The following is a 22,520-nucleotide window of genomic DNA, read 5'->3' as shown; positions in this document are numbered from 1 at the left end:
CTCAGATTCCACTGTCTGTCCTAGTTTGGTATGTTCTGCAAATTTGACCACTTCACGGTGAGTTTCTAAATCTAGGTCAATTGTTTAAAACTGAGCATCCCATTCAGTACTTCTGCACTGTCCCAACCCCAACATAAATCCTCTAGCCTATACCCCTTCAGCCATGAAACAGATTTCAAAATAAGGCTAATTTCCAATATGTCAGGAGACTAGTTCACAATGGTTCTATTTATTCTCTGAGTAAAACATCAATGGTATCTGCCAGTGGATATTTCTCTTCACTAAACTTATGTTTTAGTTTCTTTTATTCTATTTTCAGTAAATGAGAGCTGCTCTTTCCTTTCTTTGTAATGAAAACAGGGCACATCTATATGCTTGAACTGTTAGCATAATTGCAATTGAAATGAGCAGGTGATTATAGTAGCAGCAGTCTCATCAACACAAAATATTACATATTGACTTCCAAACTCATTCCTGCCAGAATCCATCTATTACTAATATAAAGGTCTCTGACATTTATGACGAGAGAGCAGGGAGCACAGTACCAGAAGAGGAAACCCAGAAATCCCAGGGATGCGGAGGTCCTGATGAATTTAACGGCAGGACCTCATTATCATTTTTTAAATCCTGTTTCCAATTTGGCAGCAGACAGGTTGCCAGATTGACCTTAGTCGGCGAGAAAGACAGCAGTAAAAGAGTGCAGCCAGGGACTGTTGAGACTGCTGTCTCTGGCACTTCAAAAAGATTTGGGGTTGGTGTGGGCGGAAAATTGCAGCCTGGCAACTGAGAGGGAGGGAAAGATTTGGGGGGGTGGGGGGCGGGGGAAGTCAGGCTGACAGTTGGGAGTGGAAGGAAAGATTGGGGTGGGGGGGATTGGCAGATCTCGGGGCAGGAAGCTCAGGATCGTGGTTTGAGAGGGGTGTCAGTAGATCGGGGCAGCAAGGACAGGGTACAGTCAGCATAAGGTTTGCATGAGGGGCAGTTGGGAGCAAAGAAGAAACAAAGTTTACCAAAAAGAGTCACTTCTTGAGAATGCTAAAAAAGCTAATTCAGTATCACTTTTATTACAAGAAATATCTATTTAAGTAAAGAAAATTTTACAGCACAGTAAATGTTGGAAATATTCAGTAGGTCAGACAAAAATCTGTGGATGTTAACAGTTAACGTTTCAGGAGGTCATTCAGCCCAACCTGTCCTCACTGGCCGAAAGAGTTATCCAGCCTAATCCCACTTTCCAGCTCTTGGTCTGTACCCCTGTAGGTTATGGCTGCTCAGGTACGTATGCAAACATTGTTTAAATACGATGATGGTTTATTAACTTATAGATTCTACAAATGGTTTTGAAAAATGGTCCATAAATTGATTTGTTGATAAATAATAACATAATGCTACTCTGAAATAGAATAATTATGTCAAGTTTCTTCATAACCTAGAGAAGTGTTGACGGATGAAACTAAAGGGCTTTTCTATGATCATTAGTGCTTTTCTTCCAATCATTACCATTCAGAATATTACTGTCCTCAATGGCATTTAGTTGAAGATAAGACTGGTAAAAGATATTGAGAATTGTCACAATTCACTTGTTTGTTTGCGCTTATGGGGGTTTTTTTCTGTTAGGAACCACATTTAGTGTTCTTTAATACATCTAACTTCTCTGGTATTGATTCATTAACCACACATCTATTATAACCATTACTAGATATGTCTGATCATAGGAGCCTAAAGATTACGATCAGAAGATTACTAAATTGATACAAGACATCTAAAAGCAACATAAAAACAGTCAGAAGGATTGAGGTTCCTAGGTGAACAAATCAAATTTTTTTAAAGCTATTCATTTAACAGCCAGCACAAACATGATGGGCCAAATGTTGCCTTCTCTGCTGTAACCATTTTATGATTCTATAACAAGGATTTTTAATAAATCGAATTAGATTTCTAATTTCTTTGGCTGGATAGGATACTGGAGTGTAATATTGTATTGTATGATATTCATTGCTTATTTAAACAATCTTTTTTCCTGTTACTGATAAATTATTTATGTGTTCACATCATTGTTTAAGACGTTTTTCCTTCAACACCAAAGTACAATTGAAAAATATCTCCACATTCCCTTTCATTTAAGAATTGGTACAGCTGCCCCAGATCCATATGATTTCCCTTGGTACCATGTACATCAAATATTTTTTCTTCAAAGTCTGTAAACTTGCGAAACATTTGCATTGCAGCATCCACATCAATGTTTGTGATGTCCATGGTAGTATCCTCTCTGTGGCGGATTAGAATCCTCTTCCAGGTCAACCGTTTTGCTCTGGAAGATGATGGAAATATGTTAGAAGGATATGGGACAGATGGTGCAGTGTGTTGGTACATAATATTACAATTTTGGTTTGAGCATTTGTGCCTATAATACCACACCACTTAATTCCCAGTGTTAGCCGTATCATCCTGGGAACGCATCAAAGTTCAGATCAGGGACTACACTCTTCAACTCAGTCAAGTTAGTCAAACACTATTTGCCTCTATCAAATCCTTGTTGAGATTCATTATTAGCCCTAATCTTTCAAGTGCCAATTAATTTTGTCCTGGATTAGTCTCTAAAATGTTCCCCACCACTGACATTCGGCTAACTTGGCCTGTTATTGACAAATGTATGCCTCAGCCATTTTTGTTTGAACAGGGGTGTGACATTTACAATCTCCAGTCCTCTAGCACCACCCCCTGTACTGAAGAAGGATTAGAAGATTGTGGAGTTTGGAGTGGGGCCAGAAACAATGGCTTCAGTCTTCCCAGTATTTAATTGGAAGAAATTTCTGCTCGCCCAGTAGTGGATGTCAGATAAGCAGTCTGATCATTTATCAACAATGGAGGAATCGAGAGAGGTGGTGGTGAAGTAGAGCTGAGTGTCATCAGCGTACATGTGAAAATTAACTGTGCTTTTGGATGATGTTACGGAGGGCAATATGGAGATGAGAAATAGGAGAGGGCCAAGGATAGATCCTTAGATTCCAGAGGTAATGGTGCAGGAGCAGGAAGAAAAGCCTTTGCGAATGATTCTCCATCTATGATTAGATAGATAATAATGGAACCAAGTGTCAGTAGTCTAACCCAGCTAGACAACAGTAGAGTGGCACCAAAGGAGGATGATGCAGTCAACTGTGTCAAAGGCTGCAGACAGACCAACAAGCAATATGAGGGATAGTATATCCTTGTTGCAGTGGCATAGGATGTCATTGTGACTTTAATAAGAGCCATTTCAGGACTGTGGCAGGGACAGAAACCAGATTGGAGGGATTCAACACGGAGTTTTATGGAAAGATGGACATGGATTTAGGGGGTGACAACATGTTCTGAGGGCTTTCTAGAGGAAAGGGAGGTTGGCGATGGGTTATTAGTTTACAAGGAAAGTTGGGTTAAAGATTGTTTTTTTGAGGAGAATAGTGATTATGGTACATTTAAAGGAGAGAGGGACGATACCTGAGGAGGAGAGAGAACCACTAACAATATTGGCTAACGGGGACGAAGAGGGGAAGTTGAGTAGTCAGCAGTGGGAATGGGGTTAAGAGACCTTGGAGAGGGCACAGAGGAGATAGAGATGCAAGGGCTAGGGCATATCAACGATTTGTATGTTGTGTGAATTCAATAAAAACCAAAGGCACCACAGTGGATAGAGTCCAAACTGGGAAAATAAGTCAACCTAAACCAGGGCGGTGTGGAAGGGAGAAGCAAATCTCTTTGCCCAGGAGTGGCAAATTTAATAATTACAAAATAGTTAAAAATTAATTAATAATTAAAACTATGATGAATATAAATTCATATTTTATCCTGTGCTTTGTTGCATTCCTTGATGGTATGTACCAAATGTACCAAAGGCAAACCTTGTCCAGTACTCTTCACATGCACTCTGTGGCCCTTCCACACAAATCACTCCAGGTTTGCCAGGCATACTGAATCCAGTAAGTGAAAGCTCTTTTGCCCACTCTAGAATATTTTTCCTCTTTTCTTTGTTATAGATGTGGTGGCTGTAGATCCAGAGTCGAGTACAAATTACATCTTTGGTTCTGTTAGCAGGTTGTCTCTTTTCAATCGGAATAGTTTCTTTGCTCATGTATGTAGCTGCATGGTCTTTGATCCATTCAATTGCATTCAACACACACATCTCACCACAACAGTTCTTCCTTAGATACTCATGAAGGTCCATATTTAATTGCACCTGCTGTGTTCTGTATATCGCATCTGATCTGGAAAATAGAATGTCAGTTAATTTAAACTGGAGTTATCTAGTATACAGCACCTCTACACAGAAAAATCAACTGAATGTATTCTTTCAACTCAATAGAATCCAAAGATTTGTCTTCCTTTTTAAATTAAGAACTTCTTCCATAATTGTAGAAAATGCTGAGATACCCAGCAGGTATAACAACATTTGGAAAGACAAATGATGGATAAGCATTTTGGATGTAGACACCTTAACAAAACTTATGATGGAATTGCATCCAAAATGTTTTCCCGTGTTTTTGGCTTCCAGATGCTGACGTAACCATTTTTTCCCCCATAATTTTCAGTTTTCATTTCAGTGCATTCCCCAGTTTTACTGGTTCCCCTGATGACGAAACCATTTACGCTACATAATGGAAAACTGCAACTGCAAGTTCTCTATAGAAATCAAAAGGGCAGACCTACGGAAATTTTTGGAATAGCAGCCATCAACATTTTGATATTAGCAAAAAACTGCAGATGCTGGAAATCCAAAACAAAAACAAAAATACCTGGAAAAACTCAGCAGGTCTGGCAGCATCTGCGGAGAGGAGCACAGTTAATGTTTCGAGTCCGAATGACAGTTCTGTTGAAGGATCATTCGGACTCGAAACGTTAACTGTGCTCCTCTCCGCAGATGCTGCCAGAGCTGCTGAGTTTTTCCAGGTATTTTTGTTTTTGTTTTAGCATTTTGATATTAATGGGACCCAATATCCCAGCTTCACTGCTGATCTATGCAGATTGTTTTTGCTACAGACTTTTCTTCAAAACTACTTTTCTACTGAGATCAACCCTTTAAGGAAAAATAGGAGTTAAACATCGACTTTCAGCTATTGGAACATTGACAATATCCATGTCCAATTACATGAATTAAGCACAAAATTCTAAATCTATCCCACTCACCTTTAGCATCAACATTTCCCTTTCTATCACAAACAGTACAATAACTATTGATTCTCAATACAGTCTACAAACACGCATATTCAAGGTGCCATTGTACTGGAATTTTTCAACAATGCTGTCAGCCTGAATATTTGAGGTACTAGAGTACATGCACTTACACACAGCTTCTTGCTGCCTCTTAGCAATATTTGCAACAACAAAGTGCAGGGTATTTGCTTAACCAAGGTATGGGAAGTTACTAGAGAAGAGCAGAGAAACGAATAAACAAATTAAATGGTGAAACTTGAACTGTTCCTCACAAAAATAGCTTCTTGTCATGTGAATTATGGCAAACACAATCATTTGACACTAGAAACCGAAGATTCAATTTCTACTTATACCAACAAAATTTGAATATGCTTTGCTTAAATTGTTTCTTTTCTACCAGCTAATTAGAATGATGACTACTTTTTCTTAAAATAATCGATTGCACAAATCTACCATAAGTGCATGTACTGTACCTTGTTGACATTTCTGGTATCACTGCTGGATAATTTGGAGGAAAGGTACATGATAATGCACAAACTACCTGTAACAAAAGAAGTAATTCCATTGGAGGAAAGGAAATTACTTTTCATGTACAATTATTCAAAACAGTCAAAAAGATGTACAACATATAAACATTTCTAATACGGTACTGACATTAGGAGCATCCAGCTGGAGGTGTACAGTGAATTGCAGTCTTGAAGCTGGTGGGTTCAGAATCTTGCCTTGTGCATAGTCACTGAGATTTGCTAAAGCCAACTGATCATCCACTAGAAGCTCATTAGGAAACATACTGAGCAGAAGCTCCAGCTCAGACATCTGGGCCTCAGCATTAGCAGGGCTGGTCATTTTTCAAAGAATGGCTCCAAAAAGTATAATAACCCAGTTAGAAAACCTAAAAAGAAAAGAAAGTTAACATTCTGCATATCAAATGCCAAATATGTAAAACTGATACTGTTAAAATAGCATTTTTACATTTCCTGGGGGAAAATTCTCTAAAGCTTTTCCTGCAGAATAAGCATGCAGATGTCACCATTCCTGGTGGTGAATGCACATAAGTAAATGGTGATGGAATTATAGAAAATAAAATACTATATTTACAGCCTATTATTGACTCATCTGAAGCACATTCTAGCCCATTGTATATAACAAACTGACAATTTAACCAACTTGCAGGTTCCCAAGCTTCATTCATTAAAATGACCAGTATCAGGTGCAAATGAAATGTAATTACTGATCTAATTTCTAGCTTCCATGGTCATAATGTTTCTTCACTTAAGTTTTTTTCTCCTTTGCCTCCAGACCCATAAATATCCAAAGCTTCAAAGACCAAAAGATTTAGGTGTCTGCATCCAAAAGTCACCAAATTCTAATACACATACAAAAATTAATCACAAAGACTAATGCAATGTTGGCCTTTATCTCAAAAGGGTTAGAGTTGATAAGTGAGGAAGTGATGCCTCGGTTGTAGAGCTTTGGTCAAAACCCATCGTGAGTACTGTATTCAGTTTTGGGCACAGAACCTCAGGTCTTGGAAGGACTACAGTGCAGAATCACCAGAATTATTCCAGGGCTTAAAGAGTTCAATTACTCGGCCAAGTTTTATAAATGTGGCTTCTATTCCCTTGCACTTATAGAGTTGATGGATGATTTAATCAAGTGTTTAAAATGATAAAGGGATATGATAGGGTAGGTGCAGTGAAGCTATTTCCCCTGGAAGACAAATCTAAAAACTCAGCAGCAGTTCTAAAGTTCCAGCGCAAACTTTACAAACATCTACCAAAAACAAATGATGTCTCTACCCAATCGTTACAAATTTGAGTCTGCCATAGAAAGACCTCTTAGTTACAGTGACATAAGTGGTTTGAGCATCTTACTATTACAGTCTAATTCTGACAATATTATCAGAATCACCTCTGAGTGTATTTCAGGTATTTCATGTATTTCCACTTCATCACCAAGACTGCCTACTTGCAGCTCCACAACACTGCCCAACTTCAACCCCGCTGAAACACTCATCCACGCTTTTGTTACCTCCATATCTCCTGGAGGCCTCCATCAGCTCCACATGCTTTTATGATCTCTGTACTCTTCCAATTCTGGCTCCTTGTACATCTCTGATTTTAATTGCTGCACCACAGGAGGCTTGTGCTTTCAGCTGCCTTGGCCCTTAGCTCTGAAATTCCTTACCTAACCCTCTCTGCCTCCCCACCACTCCTCCTTTAAGATGCTCCTTAAAACCTGTCTCTTTGACCAGACATTTGGTCACCTGCCCTGACATTTCTGGTGGCTTTGTTTAAAAATGTTTTTATTGATATTGCTTTTGTTAAGCGCCTTGGGACATTTTGTTATATAAACGTAAGTTTGTTGTTGGCTGCTAGTAAGATCAGAAGGGTTACTCTGGGTTTCTGTTGCTAAACTATTTTTTCTGGGCAAATGGAGAGACTTTCGGCTAACTCACAAACTGACCTGTTCCCGCAAGGAGGTTATACTTGTGCAATTAAAAGTGATTGATTTCATATTAAACTGCAGAGAACATTTGTTCTACACTTGGGAAGGTAGAGAATTAAGGGTAAGCCTTAGTCGTGCTGTTTTATGAGGTCAAATATGTCAATTGCTTCAGCGATTCCACCTTTCAAAAGCCAATCTGATGGGAATGCTGTCAAAAGTTGCTGTTGCTCCTTCTGCAGTTAGACTCTTTCATTCAGTTGGATATTCAAAAGGTTTCCCATTTTCTAATAGTTTCTTCAGAGAGTGCTTAACGAATTTATAAACACATGTGATAATGTAATTAACATAATGAACTCTGTCATAACCACTTACAAGCAATATCCCTGCCATTATTTAGGCTGCTGTATTTTCTTTAATCTCTCTCGTATCCTTCTCAAATTCTTTAATGAGGAACAAAGTTTGGCCTGTCAGGATACTGTACAAAGATGTGGACCTTGGAGTATTTATACTCAGAAATAAATACAACGATTAAAAGAACCGAAAAAGCTTAAACGGGTGTAAAATGTCAATTTGTTCGCAGAAGTTAAAATTGCTTTAATTCAGTAGGAAAGGCTGGTAATATTAAATAAAAATGTCACTGACTGTCTATGGCCCTATAGGTCCCATCTTTATGGTACAAATTACACCAGAATACAATGTTATCACGTACCTGTTTTTTGTCATTTGTCTTCCACTTCCGGCATCCACGGGGCTCTTGGTCGGTGCGCCTCTTTCGCCACTTCTCGGCCACCGTCTCCCCAGTTTAACTGCGCATGCGTGATGGTAAGCCATTGGTGACCCGGAGACACCGCGCGGCAGCGGTTCCCTGGGGCGGAGAGCAGCCGGTAAGAGGGATAGGGAAAGGGAGCGAGTATTCCAGTCAGTTTTTGGGAGGTAGAGAGTGTCTAGGTGAGGTAGGCCTTATCAGGTCTTGAGCGTTACTGTTTAGCTTATTTTACTAAATTTATTTATTCATATATTTGTAAATTCAGCCCATTTGTTACTGTAACTCTCATCAGTTCCTTCGTTACCTCCAGGTTTGATTAATTCAACACATTCCTGACTGGCCTTCCGTTTTACACCCTCCATACATTTGAGGCCATCCAAATGTCTGCGCACCAATTCCAGTTCATCTATCACCCCTTAGTTCCCTGACCTGCACTGGCTCTTAGTCGAACAATGCCTTGATTTTAAAATTTTCATCCTTGTTTCAAAACCCTCCCATGTTCTCACCCCTCCCTGTCTCTGTAATCTCCCATAGCTCCATAATCCCCTGGATTCTTGGGCACATCCTATTTTAATCGCTCCAGCATTAGTGGCCATGCCTTCAGTTTTCTGGGCCTCAAACTCTGGAATTTCCTGGCTAAGCATCTCTGTCTCTCTGCTTTGCTTTCCTCCTTTCAAACACTCATTAAAACAAACCTTTTAGAATAAGCTTTTGGTCACCTACCCTTTTTATCTCATGTAGCTCAATATCAAATTTTGTTGTTGCTTCTGTGAAGAGCTTTGGGGGTTTTTATTTTGTTAAAGGTGCTATATAAATATAAGTTGTTTAGTCCAGTGTTTAGGCTCTGGACAGGAGGATGTCATGCACCTCGGTATTTGGCATCCAAGTCTTCGATCTGCAGGCAATTTGGCCTTGTGCAAGCGTTTATAAAGGATTTGGGGTAATGTTGACCATCAGGTTTATCATCAATGCATAAAGTGGATTACTGCCCTCTCAATTTGTGGGTGGTGTTTAATCACCAGTGGTGTCCCCAGTAAGTTACATGTTCAAACTAACATCAGTGACTTATTCCTAATGCATATTATTCACAGACCTCTTTGTTTCACCATTTTATAACCTTATTCCCCCTTTCACAATATAGATGTGTTTTTTTCATTTCCACCTGTAAAGTTTCCATGAGTGAGTTTTGTAGAGGGGAGGAATTATTGTGCTTTTAAGATCCAAAATGCAAGTAGCTGTGCACACAAGCAAGCCAAATACTGTGAAAGCTGGAAATGTGAAACTTTTTTTAAAAAACTCTCAGCAGATCGAGAGAAGCAAAGTATCAGGTCAGTGACTGACTAGTTCAACAACAACTTGTATTTATATAGCACTTTTAACATCCAAGTCACAAGGTGTTTCACAGGAGTGTTATAAAACAAAATATGATACTGAGCCACATGAGATATTAGGGCAGAAAGCTTGGTCAAAGACTTAGGTCATAAGGAGCATTTTAAAGGAGGAAAGCGAGACTAAGAGGATTAGGGAGCCATAGATGAGGGTTTTAGCAACACAAAGAGCTGAGGCAGTTGCGGAGTTAGGGGATGTTACGAAGATGGAAATGAGCAGTTTTAGTGATGGGATGGCTATGTGGTCAGAAGCTCATTTTAGGGTCGAATATGACTCTAAGATTGAGAACAGGCTGGTTCAGCCTTAGACAATTTCCAGAGAGAGGGATGGTATTGGTGGCTAGGGAGCAGAGTTTGTATTGGAAACAGAAGACAGTGGCTTTGGTCTTCCCAATATCTATTTGGAGAAAATTTTTGCTAATCCAGTAATGGATGTCATATAAGCAGTGTGACCATTTAGAGACAATGGAGGAGCTGGAAGCGATGGTGATGAGGTAAAGCTGGGTGTTTTCTGTGTACATGTGGAAACTATGTACTGTTTTCAGATGATGTCACCAAGGGACGTCTTTTTGTTTTCATTTCAGACTTCCAGCATCTGCAGTATTTTCCTTTTAGGGACGTGAGTGGTCAGCAAATTATTGAGAATAGGGTTGAGAAAGCAGGAGGTAAGTCTCGTGGACAAGATGACCTCGAAAAGTGGAGATAGAAACTAGAGGAAGATACAAGTTCAGGGCTAGGGCAGGGAAATGGAGGGCAGAGGCAGCTGACCTGATTGTCTCAAAGAAGCCCTTGAACTCCTTGCACTTGTTGGAGATGAATGTAGAGGAGATGAGGGAGAGAGGTTTAAGAAGATGGTTCACAGTAGGAAAAAAGGGCTGTGGGTTATTTTGCATTCCATCCAGAGCAGTTCTGGCAGATGAGAGCATGATTCGTTAGATCTGGCTGGACTACATAAAATACTGATGGTGAATGACTAAAGCAGTTGTCTGCCATATCTGTTCAATTCTGCATCCCTTGGACTTAAGGGAGTGGGAATGAGGGCCATACTGGGGGAATGGCTATCTCTTAAAATATCTTTAATATGAAATGTCTGTTAACTCTTGTTTCTCTCTCACCACAGATAGTCCTTGACTTGCTGAACGTTTGCAGCATTTTCTGTTTTTATTTCAGGTATATACATAGCAGCAGTTTGGCCAGAACTATACATAGACAGTTGTTGTCTTTTGGCAAGTGGATGGAGGCTGAACTCTTGACTCTCACCCACCTATCACCCCAGTCCTTGCCAACCTCCACTTACTTCCCATCCATTGATTTAAAAATCATCTATAAATTCTTCTGTGGCCTTGCTCTGAGGCATCTGCAGTTTTCTCCAACCTTGGTTTGAACCCTTGACTCTTGTATCAAGTCATCTCTCCCTTGGCCTCATCCCTCCGTTGTTGTTTAGTCTTCATTCATCACAGACCTGCACTTATTAAACCTTTTACTTTTCTTCATCTCTTCCCAACTGCAAAAATCTTCCCAAAAACCGATCTGTTTTGAAATGCAGTTAAATTGTTTGCATGATTGCCATTCAAACATAATTCACTGGATATGAAGAGCTTTGGGATATCCCAAAGATGTAATAAGCTATGATAATGTGTACATTTCCTTTAACTTTTTCCTATCTGTGATCACTTCCCAAACTCCCTTTATTCCTGTTCATTTTTTTTCTCCTTTTGTAGAGTGCTTTCAGTGTTTTTATGAATTAAAGCTGTTGTTTAAGTATGAATTGATATGACCACCAACAAATTTGGAAGGAAAGATAAACACTATGATTTTCTTTTGGTTTACATTTGCTCAAAGCATTTCTGCTCATTTAGAGTGGAGTGTTAATTACAATGGCACTCCAACCTTTTGATTTTGTCAATGAGCTGTGAGCCATTCTGCTCTTTTCTAACAGTGGTGTTGGTTTCCATGTTATGTGTTTGCATCATAATAATTGACGTGCTGTGGATGTGAATTATTGGATCTTTTTTGTGGTTCACAACAGAGATGAAGGAAGATTATTCATTAAAATGAAAGACTGAGAGAAAGTTCATGGTCTTTTTATTGAATAGATGTTTTATTCAGTTAGTTAATGGATCACAATCTGTGAAATAAGTGCAGAGTGGGTTATTTTCAGCCAGGAGATCTTTCTCATTTCCTTATTTAAGATAGCGGTGCTTAAAATGTTTTGGTGCCTGGGAATGTTTGACCTGCTACATAGAGTCAGTAATTGACAAGTGCAAAGGTCCATGTGCTCCTCAGCCACCTAAGCCCAAACCTCTAGAGCTCTGGCTCTAACTCTCTCTGCCTCTCCTTTCTTCTTTAAGACACTCCTTAAAACCTACCTCTTTGACCAAATTTTTGACCATCTTTCCAAATATTGCCTTAAGTGGCTTGGTATCCAATTTTGCTTATTATGCTCCTGTGAAGTGCAGCAGGACATTTTATGTTAAAAGTGCTATATGAATGCAAGTTATTGCCATATCTAACTTGCACCAAGTCCTGTTCAACCATCACTGCTGTGTTCACTGATCTGCATTGGCTGCCCGTCAAACAACACCATGATTTTAAAATATTCATCCTTGCTTTCAAATCCTCCATGGCTTCACCCCTCCCTCTTTCAGTAATCTCCCTCCAACCCTCAGACCTCTGCACTTCTCCAATACTGGCCCCTGATTTCAACCATCTAGGCCCCAAGCTGTGAAATCCCTCCCTAAACCATTCCACCCCTCCTTCCTCCATGACCATGTGCTTGGTCAACTATCATAATGTCTCCTTAGAAGTGGTGTCAATTTTTGTCTGATTACACTCCTGCAAAGCCTCTTGGGATGTTTTGCCACTTTATTAGGTGCTTATATAAATGAAAGTTGTTGTGCAGTTACAGTGGGTTTCCTGATGTGTGTTTGTGGCTGTTCTGTTAGAAATTCAATTTTGCATCATAGAAATAAGAGCACTTCTAAAAAGTTGCCTTATCATACAGTAAATATTATGTAGGCAAACAGGATAGCAACCCAGCACCAGCAGAAATGAGAAGAATGACCAAGTAATTTCTTTAACAGTAAAGAAGGAATGTTGGACATAACACAGGAAGAGCTCCCTTCTGCTCTTCAGATATCATCCACATAAGCTAAATAAGCAGATGAAACCTCGGGTTACAATATAATTTGTAGGATAGAACCTAGAATAATACAGTACTCACCCATTACTTATCGTACTTTCAGCCAACATTGAGCTGTCAACCTTGTAGCCTATTCTCTGGTGCAAGAATGGCAGAAAACCAAGGGAAGGGACTTTAACAGGGAGCTTAGGCAGGACACAGAATTAGATGAGATGGTGTTCAAAGATGTTGGGGAGGACGGAAATGTTACAGATGGGGTGGTTTGTGGAGAGGATGGGTGTGTTGAGGTTTTATTTTTTGAGGATTGGCATGATGGTTTGGAAGAGGCAATGGGTGGTGTCTGAGAAAAGGAAGCCACTAATGATCAGTCAGCATGGGCCTGGAGGGATAATCGAGTGAGTGGAACCAAGGGAGTAGGAGGTGAGAGAAAAATGTTTGGAAAGGGCAGTGGACAAAGTGGTGTTGGGAGAGAAAATGCAGAATAGCAGACAATCAGGACAAGAATGGATGCAAAGCTAGGGGAAGAAGCAGCAGGGTCCACTTCATAACTGCTCTCAATCTTGCAGATGAAGACATTTGGTATTGAGTGAGTGAGTAGACAATTGGGGAAAAGGTATTTTGAAGAGGCTGTAGTCCATGGAGAAAATAAGTCTTTTGTTATTACTTGTTCTCAAGGATGGAGTAGTGGCTGTGTTGCAGAGTTAAATCAGATCTGGTGATGAATGACTAAACCAGTTGTGTTCCAAGTATGCTTAAGTTTGCAGTCCTCTGACTTCAGGGAGCCAAAGATGGCGTCTGGGAATGCCAGAAATGAGAGGGAATGAGCGATTTAATAGGAATGAACATCAAAGGCAGAGAGAAGGGAACAATTTTGCAGATCAACGGCAGCAGGGATGGCAGAGGGCTAGAGATAGAAAAGAAAGACTTGGGTTTATACAGCGCTTTGTCCTCAATGTCCTAAATTGCATTACAGGCCATTAAATGCTTTTGAAGTATTGCCTTGCTGTATTGAAGAAAACGCAGCACCCAATTTGCACAGCAAGATCCCAAAAATGGCAATGTGTTGATAATCTGTCCTTAGTTGTATTGGTTGAGAGTTAAATATTGATCAGGACACCAGAAGAACTTCCCTGCAATTCTTTGAAATAGTGCCATGGAATCTTTTACGTCCACTTGAAAGGGCAGATGGAACCTTAGTTTAACACCTCATCGAAAAGATCTTCAATGGCCTCCCTTTGCACAAATCAGTATGGCACAGAAGTGTCAGCATAGATTTTGTGCTCAGGTGTGTGGAGTTGGACTTGAACCTACAATCTTCTGACTTGGAGGCAAGAGTGCTACCACTGAGCCACAGCTAACACAGAGGAGAGGGAGTTGGGAGGTCAGAGTGAATTTGTGAGGAAACTGGGGAGAGATTCTTTCCCTCCAGTGGGTGGTAAATGTAGTGAGGTTTAGAACATAATACTACATAACGTAAAGGAGTTGGGAAAGAGATCATGATGGTTTGTGTTTGGAAGTCGGTTTTGTTTGCTGAATATTCAGATATATTTAACATGTCTTTATTCCTGCGGATCTTATAGTTATTTTGTTGTAATACATGTTTGTGAAATTCTTTTCAACTTGATTGCACATTGGTTTTATTTAACATCTTCAGGTGCACAGTTTTCCAGATGCTTGATCTTGAAGTTGCCTTTCTATTTTTGTGGGCACTATAATTGAAGAATATTGGGACAACATTGAAATGGGAAAGAAAAAGGAAAGACAAAATTCTCCACAGATCGATGAGACCTCTGATAGTTTTGGTAAGGAAATGCTTCTTTGATAACAGTTGTAAAGTGATGAGAAGTGGGACTAACTGGGATATGCTTTGAAAGAGCCAGCACAGACACAATAGGCTGAATGGTATCTTCTATGTTGTACTATTCAATGAACTGCACCTTTCCTACAAAAGTGTATTCTTTCAGCTCATTTCAGTTTTTTAAAGATTTTAAAAAATCTTTCTTGTGCAGAGAGCTGTGCCTCAAATAAATTCGGGTCAAATAAATCAACAGTCAAAACTATCAAAATAATTCATTGGGGGAAAAAGAAAACAACAAATGGCCTTGGGCTGTAGTTGGTTGAAATCTTTATTTTGCTGTAAGTGTTCAGTGTTCTTTAAATAGTCGCAGCTTCAAGAAATTGATAGTTTATTTTCATTAATACCATGGAGAGCAAAATGTATGGATTGATTGACTACACTAGTTTCAAAACAAACTGGGGACCCCATGCTACAAATCTACTGTTGGGTGGTAGGTGGACAGCTAGATGTAGCATGATAGGTACTCAGGAAGTCCTGCATTAGACAGAGCCACATAATTTTATTCCTTATGCAATATCACTCAGTTTCAGCAATCAGTAGAATGCACTACGCTCCAGTTTTTCTATTAAGATCCAGCTGATCACATAGGTAGAACCCTAGATAGTTTAGAAAGTTCTAAACAAAAGATTTCTAGATTTGTGGATGAAACCAAATTGGGGAAGTGAGTTAATGCTGAAGAGAACTGCAACAAATTGCAAAAAGGCATTAATAAATTGGCAGAATGGACACATCATTGTCTAACTGTGGTATCGTTAAGTATGGGGTATTACATTTTGGAATGAAGAAAGGAGGAAGTCACATGTTACTTGGAAAATAAGAATCTAAATGGGCAGAGGAGCAAAGGGATCTGGGAGTATTAATACGAAAATCACAAAGTTTTGGCACAGGTCAATAAGACCATTAAAAGCAAACCAAGTACTAGGGAGTACAAAAACTAATTCTAGAAGGGATAGAATTGAGAGATAGAGAAATTATCCTGAAGCCTATATGGAACTTTGTTCAGACCAAACTGGAAACAGCACCTCATCTTCCGACTAGGCACTTTACAGCCTTCTGGGCTGAATATTGAATTCAACAACTTTAGATCTTAAACTCCCCCTCCCCCCCCTTTTTTTTTTCAATAATTTATATAGATTCTTCTTTCCCCACCTATTTCCATTATTTTTAAATCTAAACTAAAACCTTGTTAGTCTTTCCACCCCACCCCCACTAGAGCTGTACTTTGAATATCCTGTCTTCCATTCTTAATTAGCACTTTTCTCAGACAAATGTCACCACCTTCGACACCTCTTTGACCCTTTTGTCTGTGACATCTTTTGATTATCTGCTCATCTCCACAATCACCACACCCTCAATGTGTCTCTCTCTCTCTCTCTCTCTCTCTCCCCCCCCGCCCACCTTAAACCAATTTATATTTCTCCCTTCTTCTAACTATGCTTCAGTTCTGCCGAAGGGCCATGAAGGCTCGAAACGTTAACTGATTTCTTCTCCGCCGATGCTGCCAGACCTGCTGAGTTTTTCCAGGTAATTCTGTTTTTGTTTTGGAAATATTGTGTGTAGTTCTCATTTTCATATTATTAAAAAGAATGGGGAGGGTGCAAAAGAAATTTACAAGGATGATACCAGGACTGAGAGGTTATATTAAAAAAAAGGCTGAGTGATAACTTAAAAGAGGTCTTTAAAATTATGAAAGGTTTTTATAGAATAGATGTAGGGAGAGTTTTTCCACTTGTGGGGAATTGCAAAACTAGAGCCCATCAGTATAAGATAGCCCCAAGGAATAAAATGGGGAATTCAGAAGAAACTTCCAGAGAGTAGTGAGGATGTGGAGTTGATTACCACAGGGAGCAGTTGAGGCAAATAATGTAGACCAGGCTTTCCCAACGTACAGTCTGCTGGCCAGAGTCTGGCCTGCCAAAATACACTAGTGGGAGAGGCTGTGAGGGAGTGTTTGTCTGCCGAGGTGGAAAGGCTGCGAGAGAGTGTTTGTTGGGGGAGGCTATGAGGGGGTGTTTGTTCGCTGAGTGGAAGAGGCTGTGAGGGAGCGTTTGTCTGCCAAGGGGGAAAGAGGCTGTGAGGGAATGTTTATTTGCTGGGTGGGGGATGCAGAAAAGAGACTGCAAGTGAGTGTTTGACTGCCAAGGGGGTGGGGCGAAGAGGCTGAGAGGGAATGTTTGCCTGCCCTGAAGAGAGGCTGTGAGCTAGTGTTTGCCTGCCCTGGAGAGGGGCTGTGAGCTAGTGTTTGCCTACCCTGAAGAGAGGCTGTGAGCTAGTGTTTGCCTGCCCTGGAGAGAGGCTGTGAGCTAGTGTTTGCCTGCCCTGGAGAGAGGCTGTGAGCTAGTGTTTGCCTGCCCTGGAGAGAGGCTGTGAGCTAGTGTTTGCCTGCCCTGGAGAGAGGCTGTGAGCTAGTGTTTGCCTGCCCTGGAGAGAGGCTGTGAGCTAGTGTTTGCCTGCCCTGGAGAGGGGCTGTGAGCTAGTGTTTGCCTGCCCTGGAGAGGGGCTGTGAGCTAGTGTTTGCCTGCCCTGGAGAGAGGCTGTGAGCTAGTGTTTGCCTGCCCTGGAGAGGGGCTGTGAGCTAGTGTTTGCCTGCCCTGGAGAGGGGCTGTGAGCTAGTGTTTGCCTGCCCTGGAGAGAGGCTGTGAGCTAGTGTTTGCCTGCCCTGGAGAGAGGCTGTGAGGTAGTGTTTGTGTGATGAGGTGGGGAGAGGCTGAGAGTATATTTCTCAACCGATGAGAGGGTGGGAGAGACTGAGGGAGTGTTTATTACCAAAGTGGGGAGAGACTATAAGGGAATATTTGTCTACCGAGGGTTGGGGGACAGGCTGCGAGGGAGTGTTTGTATGTCAGGAATAAATTGAAACTGATCAGTAATTGCTGTAACAAATCCTGGATTATTGTCAATTTCCTGTAAACAACAAGCACTGAATTGAAATGTCGATTTTTAGAACAGCAGGAAATTCATAGATTTGTATCCAGATTGCTGGTATTTCTTTTTTGTTTGCGTTGAATTTGCACAAGTTGTGCCTTTCTTTGCGATCAGAAAGCTATGCAAGACCGGTGCGTGGAGTTGCTGCACTGGAGCACTGACTTTCTGGGAGGTGCTGTGGGTCTGTCCCTCCTGTTTCCTCGCAGAAAGTACTCATGCAGAAATACTGATGGTGGTTCGGTCCTTCGCCTGCTTAATTCCCATTGATAGTCACTGACCATCAGTCTGGGCTATCACATGTAGGTCAACAACCTTAAATCAACTGTAAAGGCTCACTGTCTGCAGCTAGTTCAAGTGATGGACTTGGCACAAGAAATGGCTATGTTAGGGCAGGAGCTATATTCCATGTTAAAAGCTCTTGGATTATAGTTGGATTCAATTCTATCGTTAGCTTGGTCTAGCGTTTATAGCAGGAGGGAGAGAGAAAAACCAAGAACAATAAAGAACTTGCAAATTACCAAAAGCAGGCAAATACGTATGTCTGTTTGCATACAGCATGTTCCCACAATGAAATAAATGGCCGGGTAATCTGTTTTCGTATTGGGGATCAGGGTATTAGGAAAACACTCTCGCTGTTCAGATAACGTAGGATATTTTATGTCCACCTGAACAGGCAAAAGGGAGATTGGTCTAATGTTTCATCTGCAAGATGCCACTTCTGACAGTGCAGCATTCCCGCAGTACTTCAGTGAACTATTGGCCTAAATTTTGTATTGAATTTTTTTTTGATTGGGGCTTGAAACCACAGCCTTGTGACTCAGGTGAAAGTGCTACCCCTGAACTAAGACTGGCGCTGACATTAATCTGTGTTATAGGAAAGGTATTTTAGTCCCTGCCAAATCATGGTAAAAAATAAATTGTAGTGAAAATGTGAGGTTGTGCAGTTTTTACGTTAAAATTTCTGCCTCCAATTCGCATTCTGCATCTCCAACCTCAGTAGGTAAGCAGGTGATCAGCTTTCATACTATTTAAGTGTTGCTATAATCAACCACTAAGAGGTATACAAGTTAATAGCTGTATTAGCCAAGATCTTCCAGTCAAAAGTGAAGTGATCACTGTGGTGTGGATTTCACCTTTCTTGACATTAATTTCATTTCAACGTTAGCTCTAGCATCCAACAAGTGATGGTGTCAAGCAGGCTTAGTAATCAATCACATTGAAGATTTCTCAGAGAGCAAACCAGGAAGCAAAAGCACTGATTATCATTCACATTTTAATCATTTTACAGAGAACAATTAAAGATTGGGATATGCACATGGGATTAAGATAGAAACTGAAATATCATGAACTTTAAAAAGAAATTTAAGTCTATGGATTTTTTTTCATAATGAAGTTTGATATTTCACAGATATGAAATCAGTTTTTCAGGTCCAGAGATGATGTTCAGTTGTAACTATGACACAGTATGCTGTTTAAAAGTCCAGTTACACCTCATTCAACGTGGTATAACTTTTTCAAGGATTTTTACAGCAAAGCACATGGTGTGTAAAGTGAAGTTCACGCAATTCTAGTGATTTTTAAGATTTCCATCTGTGGAGACTTCGACTGTACACCCTGCGGAGAAGCAGGTAGCAACTGGTAGCAACCTCCAGATTTCCAGATTTAACTACATATGTGTGGATGCCAGGAGTTGCTGTCAGTTTGAGTTGTAATGACAAACACTGACAGCTTCATTGTCATTCATTATAACTGCAAAATCCAGGCCAGTAGCCATTTCTGTTGTCTTTGTGGGACAGTATTTCCCTTATACTCAGTGCACCCAACAAAGATTAAGAGCTCAATGGGAATTTGCTAGTATCAGTCTGTGTCCTCCTCCAAGGTACAAGACAATGGTACACCCATAAATTATGCCACCAACTGTAAGGGACCACAGCTTTCACTTTCTATCAATGCATAGAATTACTCCAAATTAATATAAGAACAAGTTCATCATAGATTTTATATCATATATTTGCTATTAGGCATAAAGCACCAGTTCAAATTAAACCTCCCTTTACACTATCTGAATTTAGAGCAAAAATATGGATTGCAATCAATAACATTCCAGGCGAAATTCAATACCAAATTCATAGGCCCTAAACAACTTGTTGCTTCATTTCTCATTTATTGCAGAGCCACAATGTGTACATGTTCGTAAGGGACTGAACCTAAACCAGATTAAGAAACAATTGCATCAGCGCTGTTGGAATGCTTGTGAGGACTGCAAAGTGAATGCCAAAACTGAGAAAAAACAGGAACCTGATGACTATCCGACTGTCTGGTTATGCTTAAAATGTGGGCATCAGGTAAATTGTTTTATTGAAATATTACTCTTTGTGAAACACATCATCATGAGATCGATGAAAACTTGTTCTGGACCACCTATTTCAGGTTGTTAATTTCCTTTACTGAGTCAAGTTTTCTAAAGAAATCTGGTAAACACCTTACATGTTTAGTTTACTTTTGTAGCTAAGAGCGCAACATTTTTAGAATGGTATGATGAATGCAATGTTTTTTATAACTACCTGTACAGCACAGTTAATACAATCATAAGATACTGTAATTAAAATAGTAATATTCAAAATAGGGAGGCAGTGGCATAGTGGTATTGTCACTGGACGAGTAGTCCAGAGACCCAGGGTAATGCTCTGGGGACCTGGGTTCAAATCACGCCACGGCACATGGTGGAATTTGAATTCAATAAAACTATGGAATTAAAAGCCTGATGATGACCATGAAACCATTGTCGATTGTTGTAAAAACCCATCTGGTTCACTAATGCCCTTTAGGGAAGGAAACCTGTCGTCCTTACCTGGTGTACACGTGACTCCAGCAATGTGGTTGACTCTTAAATTTCCTCTGAAGTGGCCTAGCAAGCCACTCAGTTGTATCAAACTGCTACAAAGTCACAAAAAAGGACGGACAACCTGGCATCGACCTAGGCACTGGAAATGACAATGGCAGTCTTAACCCTGTCGACCTTGCAAAGCCCTCCTTACTAACGTCTGGGGGCTAGTGCCAAAATTGGGAGAGCTGTCTCACAGACTAGTCAAGCAATAGACTGACATAGTCTTCCTCATAGAATCATACCTTACAGATAATATCCCAGACACCACCATCACCATCTCTGGGTATGTCCTGTTCCACCGGCAGGACAGGCCCAGCAGAGGTGGCAGCACAGTGGTATAAAGTCAGGAGGGACTTGCCCTGGGAGTCCTTAACATTGACTTTGGACCCCATGAAGCCTCATGGCGTCAGGTCAAACATGGGCAAGGAAACCTCCTGTTAATTACCACCCTCCCTTAGCTGATGAATCAGTGCTCCTCCATGTTGAACACCACTTGGAGGAAGCACTGAGGGTGGCAAGGACACAGAATGTACTCTGGGTGGGGGACTTCAATGTCCATCACCATGAGTAGCTCAGTAGCACCACTATTGACCGAACTGGCCGAGTCCTAAATGACATAGCTGCTAGTCTGGGTCTGCGACAAGAGGGAAAAACATACTTGACCTCATCCTCACCAACCTGCCTGTTGCAGATACATCTGTCCACAACAGTATCGGTAGGAGTGACCACCACATAGTCATTGTGGAGGTGAAGTCCCGCCTTCACATTGAGGGTACCCTCCATCGTGTTGTGTGGCACTACCACCGTGCTAAATGGGGTAGATTTTGAACAGAACTAGCAACTCAAAACTCGACATCCATGAAGCGCTGTGGGCCATCAGCAGCAGCAGAATTGTATACAACCACAACCTTATCCTCATGACCTGGCATATCCCCCACTCTACCATAGAAAAGTTACAGCACAGAAGGAGGCCATTCGGCCCATCTTGTGCATGCCAGCCCGAGGACACCAAGGTGCCCTTTCTAATCGCACCTTCCTGCACCTGGCCCATAGCCCTGCAGCTTACAGCACTTAAGGTGCAGATCCAGGTACTTTTTAAAAGAGTTTAGAGTTTCTGCCTCTACCACCAACCTGGGCAGCGAATTCCAGACACCCACTACCCTCTGCGTAAAAAAAAGTACTTCCTCATGTCCACGCTACACCTTCTGCCACTTATCATGAACCTATGTCCCCTGGTTCTAGAATTCTCCACCAAGGGAAACAATTTAATCCTGTCCACTCTATCTATTCCCTTCATCATTTTTTACACCTCAGTCAAGTCACCTGTCAGCCTTCTTTGTTCTAAGGAAAATAACCCCAACCTATCCAAGCTCTGCTCGTAGCTACCATTACCATCAAGCCAGGGGATCAATCCCAGTTCAATGAAGAGTGCAGGAGGACGTGCTAAAAGCAGCACCAGGCATACCTAAAAATGAGGTGTCAACCTGGTGAAGCTATGAAACAGGACTACTTGCATACCAAACAGCATAAGCAGCAAGCGGTAGAGAGAGCTAAGCGATCCCACAACCATCGGATCAGATCTAAGCTCTGCAGTCCTGCCACATCCTGTCGTGAATGCTGGTGGACAATGAAACAACTCACTGGAGGAGGAGGCTCCACAAGTATCCACATCCTCCATGATGGAGGAGCCCAGCACATCAGTGCAAAAGATAAGGCTGAAGCATTCGCAACAATCTTCAGCCAGAAGTGCCAAGTGGATGATCCATCTTGGCCTCCTCCGGAGGTCCCCAGCATCACAGATGCCAATTCGATTCACTCCACGTGATATCAAGAAACGGCTGAAGGCACTGGATACTGCAAAGGCTATGGGCCCTGACATTCTGGAAATAGTACTGAAGATTTGTGCTCCAGAACTTGCC

The 22,520-nt window shown here is 41.0% G+C and overlaps 2 protein-coding genes across 4 annotated transcripts in view; one reads left to right on the top strand and one right to left on the bottom strand.

Annotated features, from left to right (window-relative positions):
- Positions 1-22,520, top strand: part of usp16 (ubiquitin specific peptidase 16) — a 59,829-nt gene that overhangs the window by 4,438 nt on the left and 32,871 nt on the right. The window contains exons 1-3 of one of the 2 annotated variants that reach the window (XM_078559900.1): positions 8,470-8,519; positions 14,586-14,733; positions 19,887-20,059. In XM_078559900.1, coding sequence (XP_078416026.1) covers positions 14,673-14,733; positions 19,887-20,059 — 234 coding nt within the window. In that variant the 5' untranslated portion in view covers positions 8,470-8,519; positions 14,586-14,672. Of the gene's footprint in view, positions 1-8,469; positions 8,520-14,585; positions 14,734-19,886; positions 20,060-22,520 lie in introns of those variants that run through there. The other variant, XM_078559901.1, reaches the window with a different exon arrangement.
- rwdd2b (RWD domain containing 2B) lies at positions 1,039-8,434 on the bottom strand. Of its 2 annotated transcripts, none has more exons than XM_078559903.1 (5): positions 8,345-8,434; positions 5,842-6,079; positions 5,661-5,728; positions 3,879-4,241; positions 1,039-2,311 (listed from the first exon to the last, which is right to left on the bottom strand). In XM_078559903.1, exons 2-5 carry the CDS (start codon positions 6,031-6,033, stop codon positions 2,059-2,061), a joined length of 876 nt encoding a protein of 291 aa, XP_078416029.1. In that variant the 5' UTR covers positions 6,034-6,079; positions 8,345-8,434; the 3' UTR covers positions 1,039-2,058. The 2 variants fall into 2 exon arrangements, with proteins under 2 accessions (XP_078416029.1, XP_078416030.1); XM_078559904.1 differs by lacking the exon at positions 8,345-8,434 and adding an exon at positions 8,008-8,110.

Source organism: Cetorhinus maximus, chromosome 16, assembly GCF_964194155.1.
Source record: "Cetorhinus maximus chromosome 16, sCetMax3.hap1.1, whole genome shotgun sequence".
Classification (NCBI taxonomy): Eukaryota; Metazoa; Chordata; class Chondrichthyes; order Lamniformes; family Cetorhinidae; genus Cetorhinus; species Cetorhinus maximus.
The sequence above is the reverse complement of the archived record's forward strand: the minus strand, read 5'-3'. Positions and strand labels throughout refer to the sequence as shown.

What these genes read in the sequence shown, in the direction of transcription:
- rwdd2b (XM_078559903.1), bottom strand. Translation starts at nt 6,033, where the DNA reads ATGACCAGCCCTGCTAATGCTGAGGCCCAGATGTCTGAGCTGGAGCTT. An exon ending in ATACCAGAAATGTCAACAAG is followed by an intron (nt 4,242 to 5,660) that starts GTACAGTACATG and finishes TCTATTTTCCAG; the next exon opens with ATCAGATGCGATATACAGAA. An exon ending in TGTGAAGAGTACTGGACAAG is followed by an intron (nt 2,312 to 3,878) that starts GTTTGCCTTTGG and finishes ATCATCTTCCAG; the next exon opens with AGCAAAACGGTTGACCTGGA.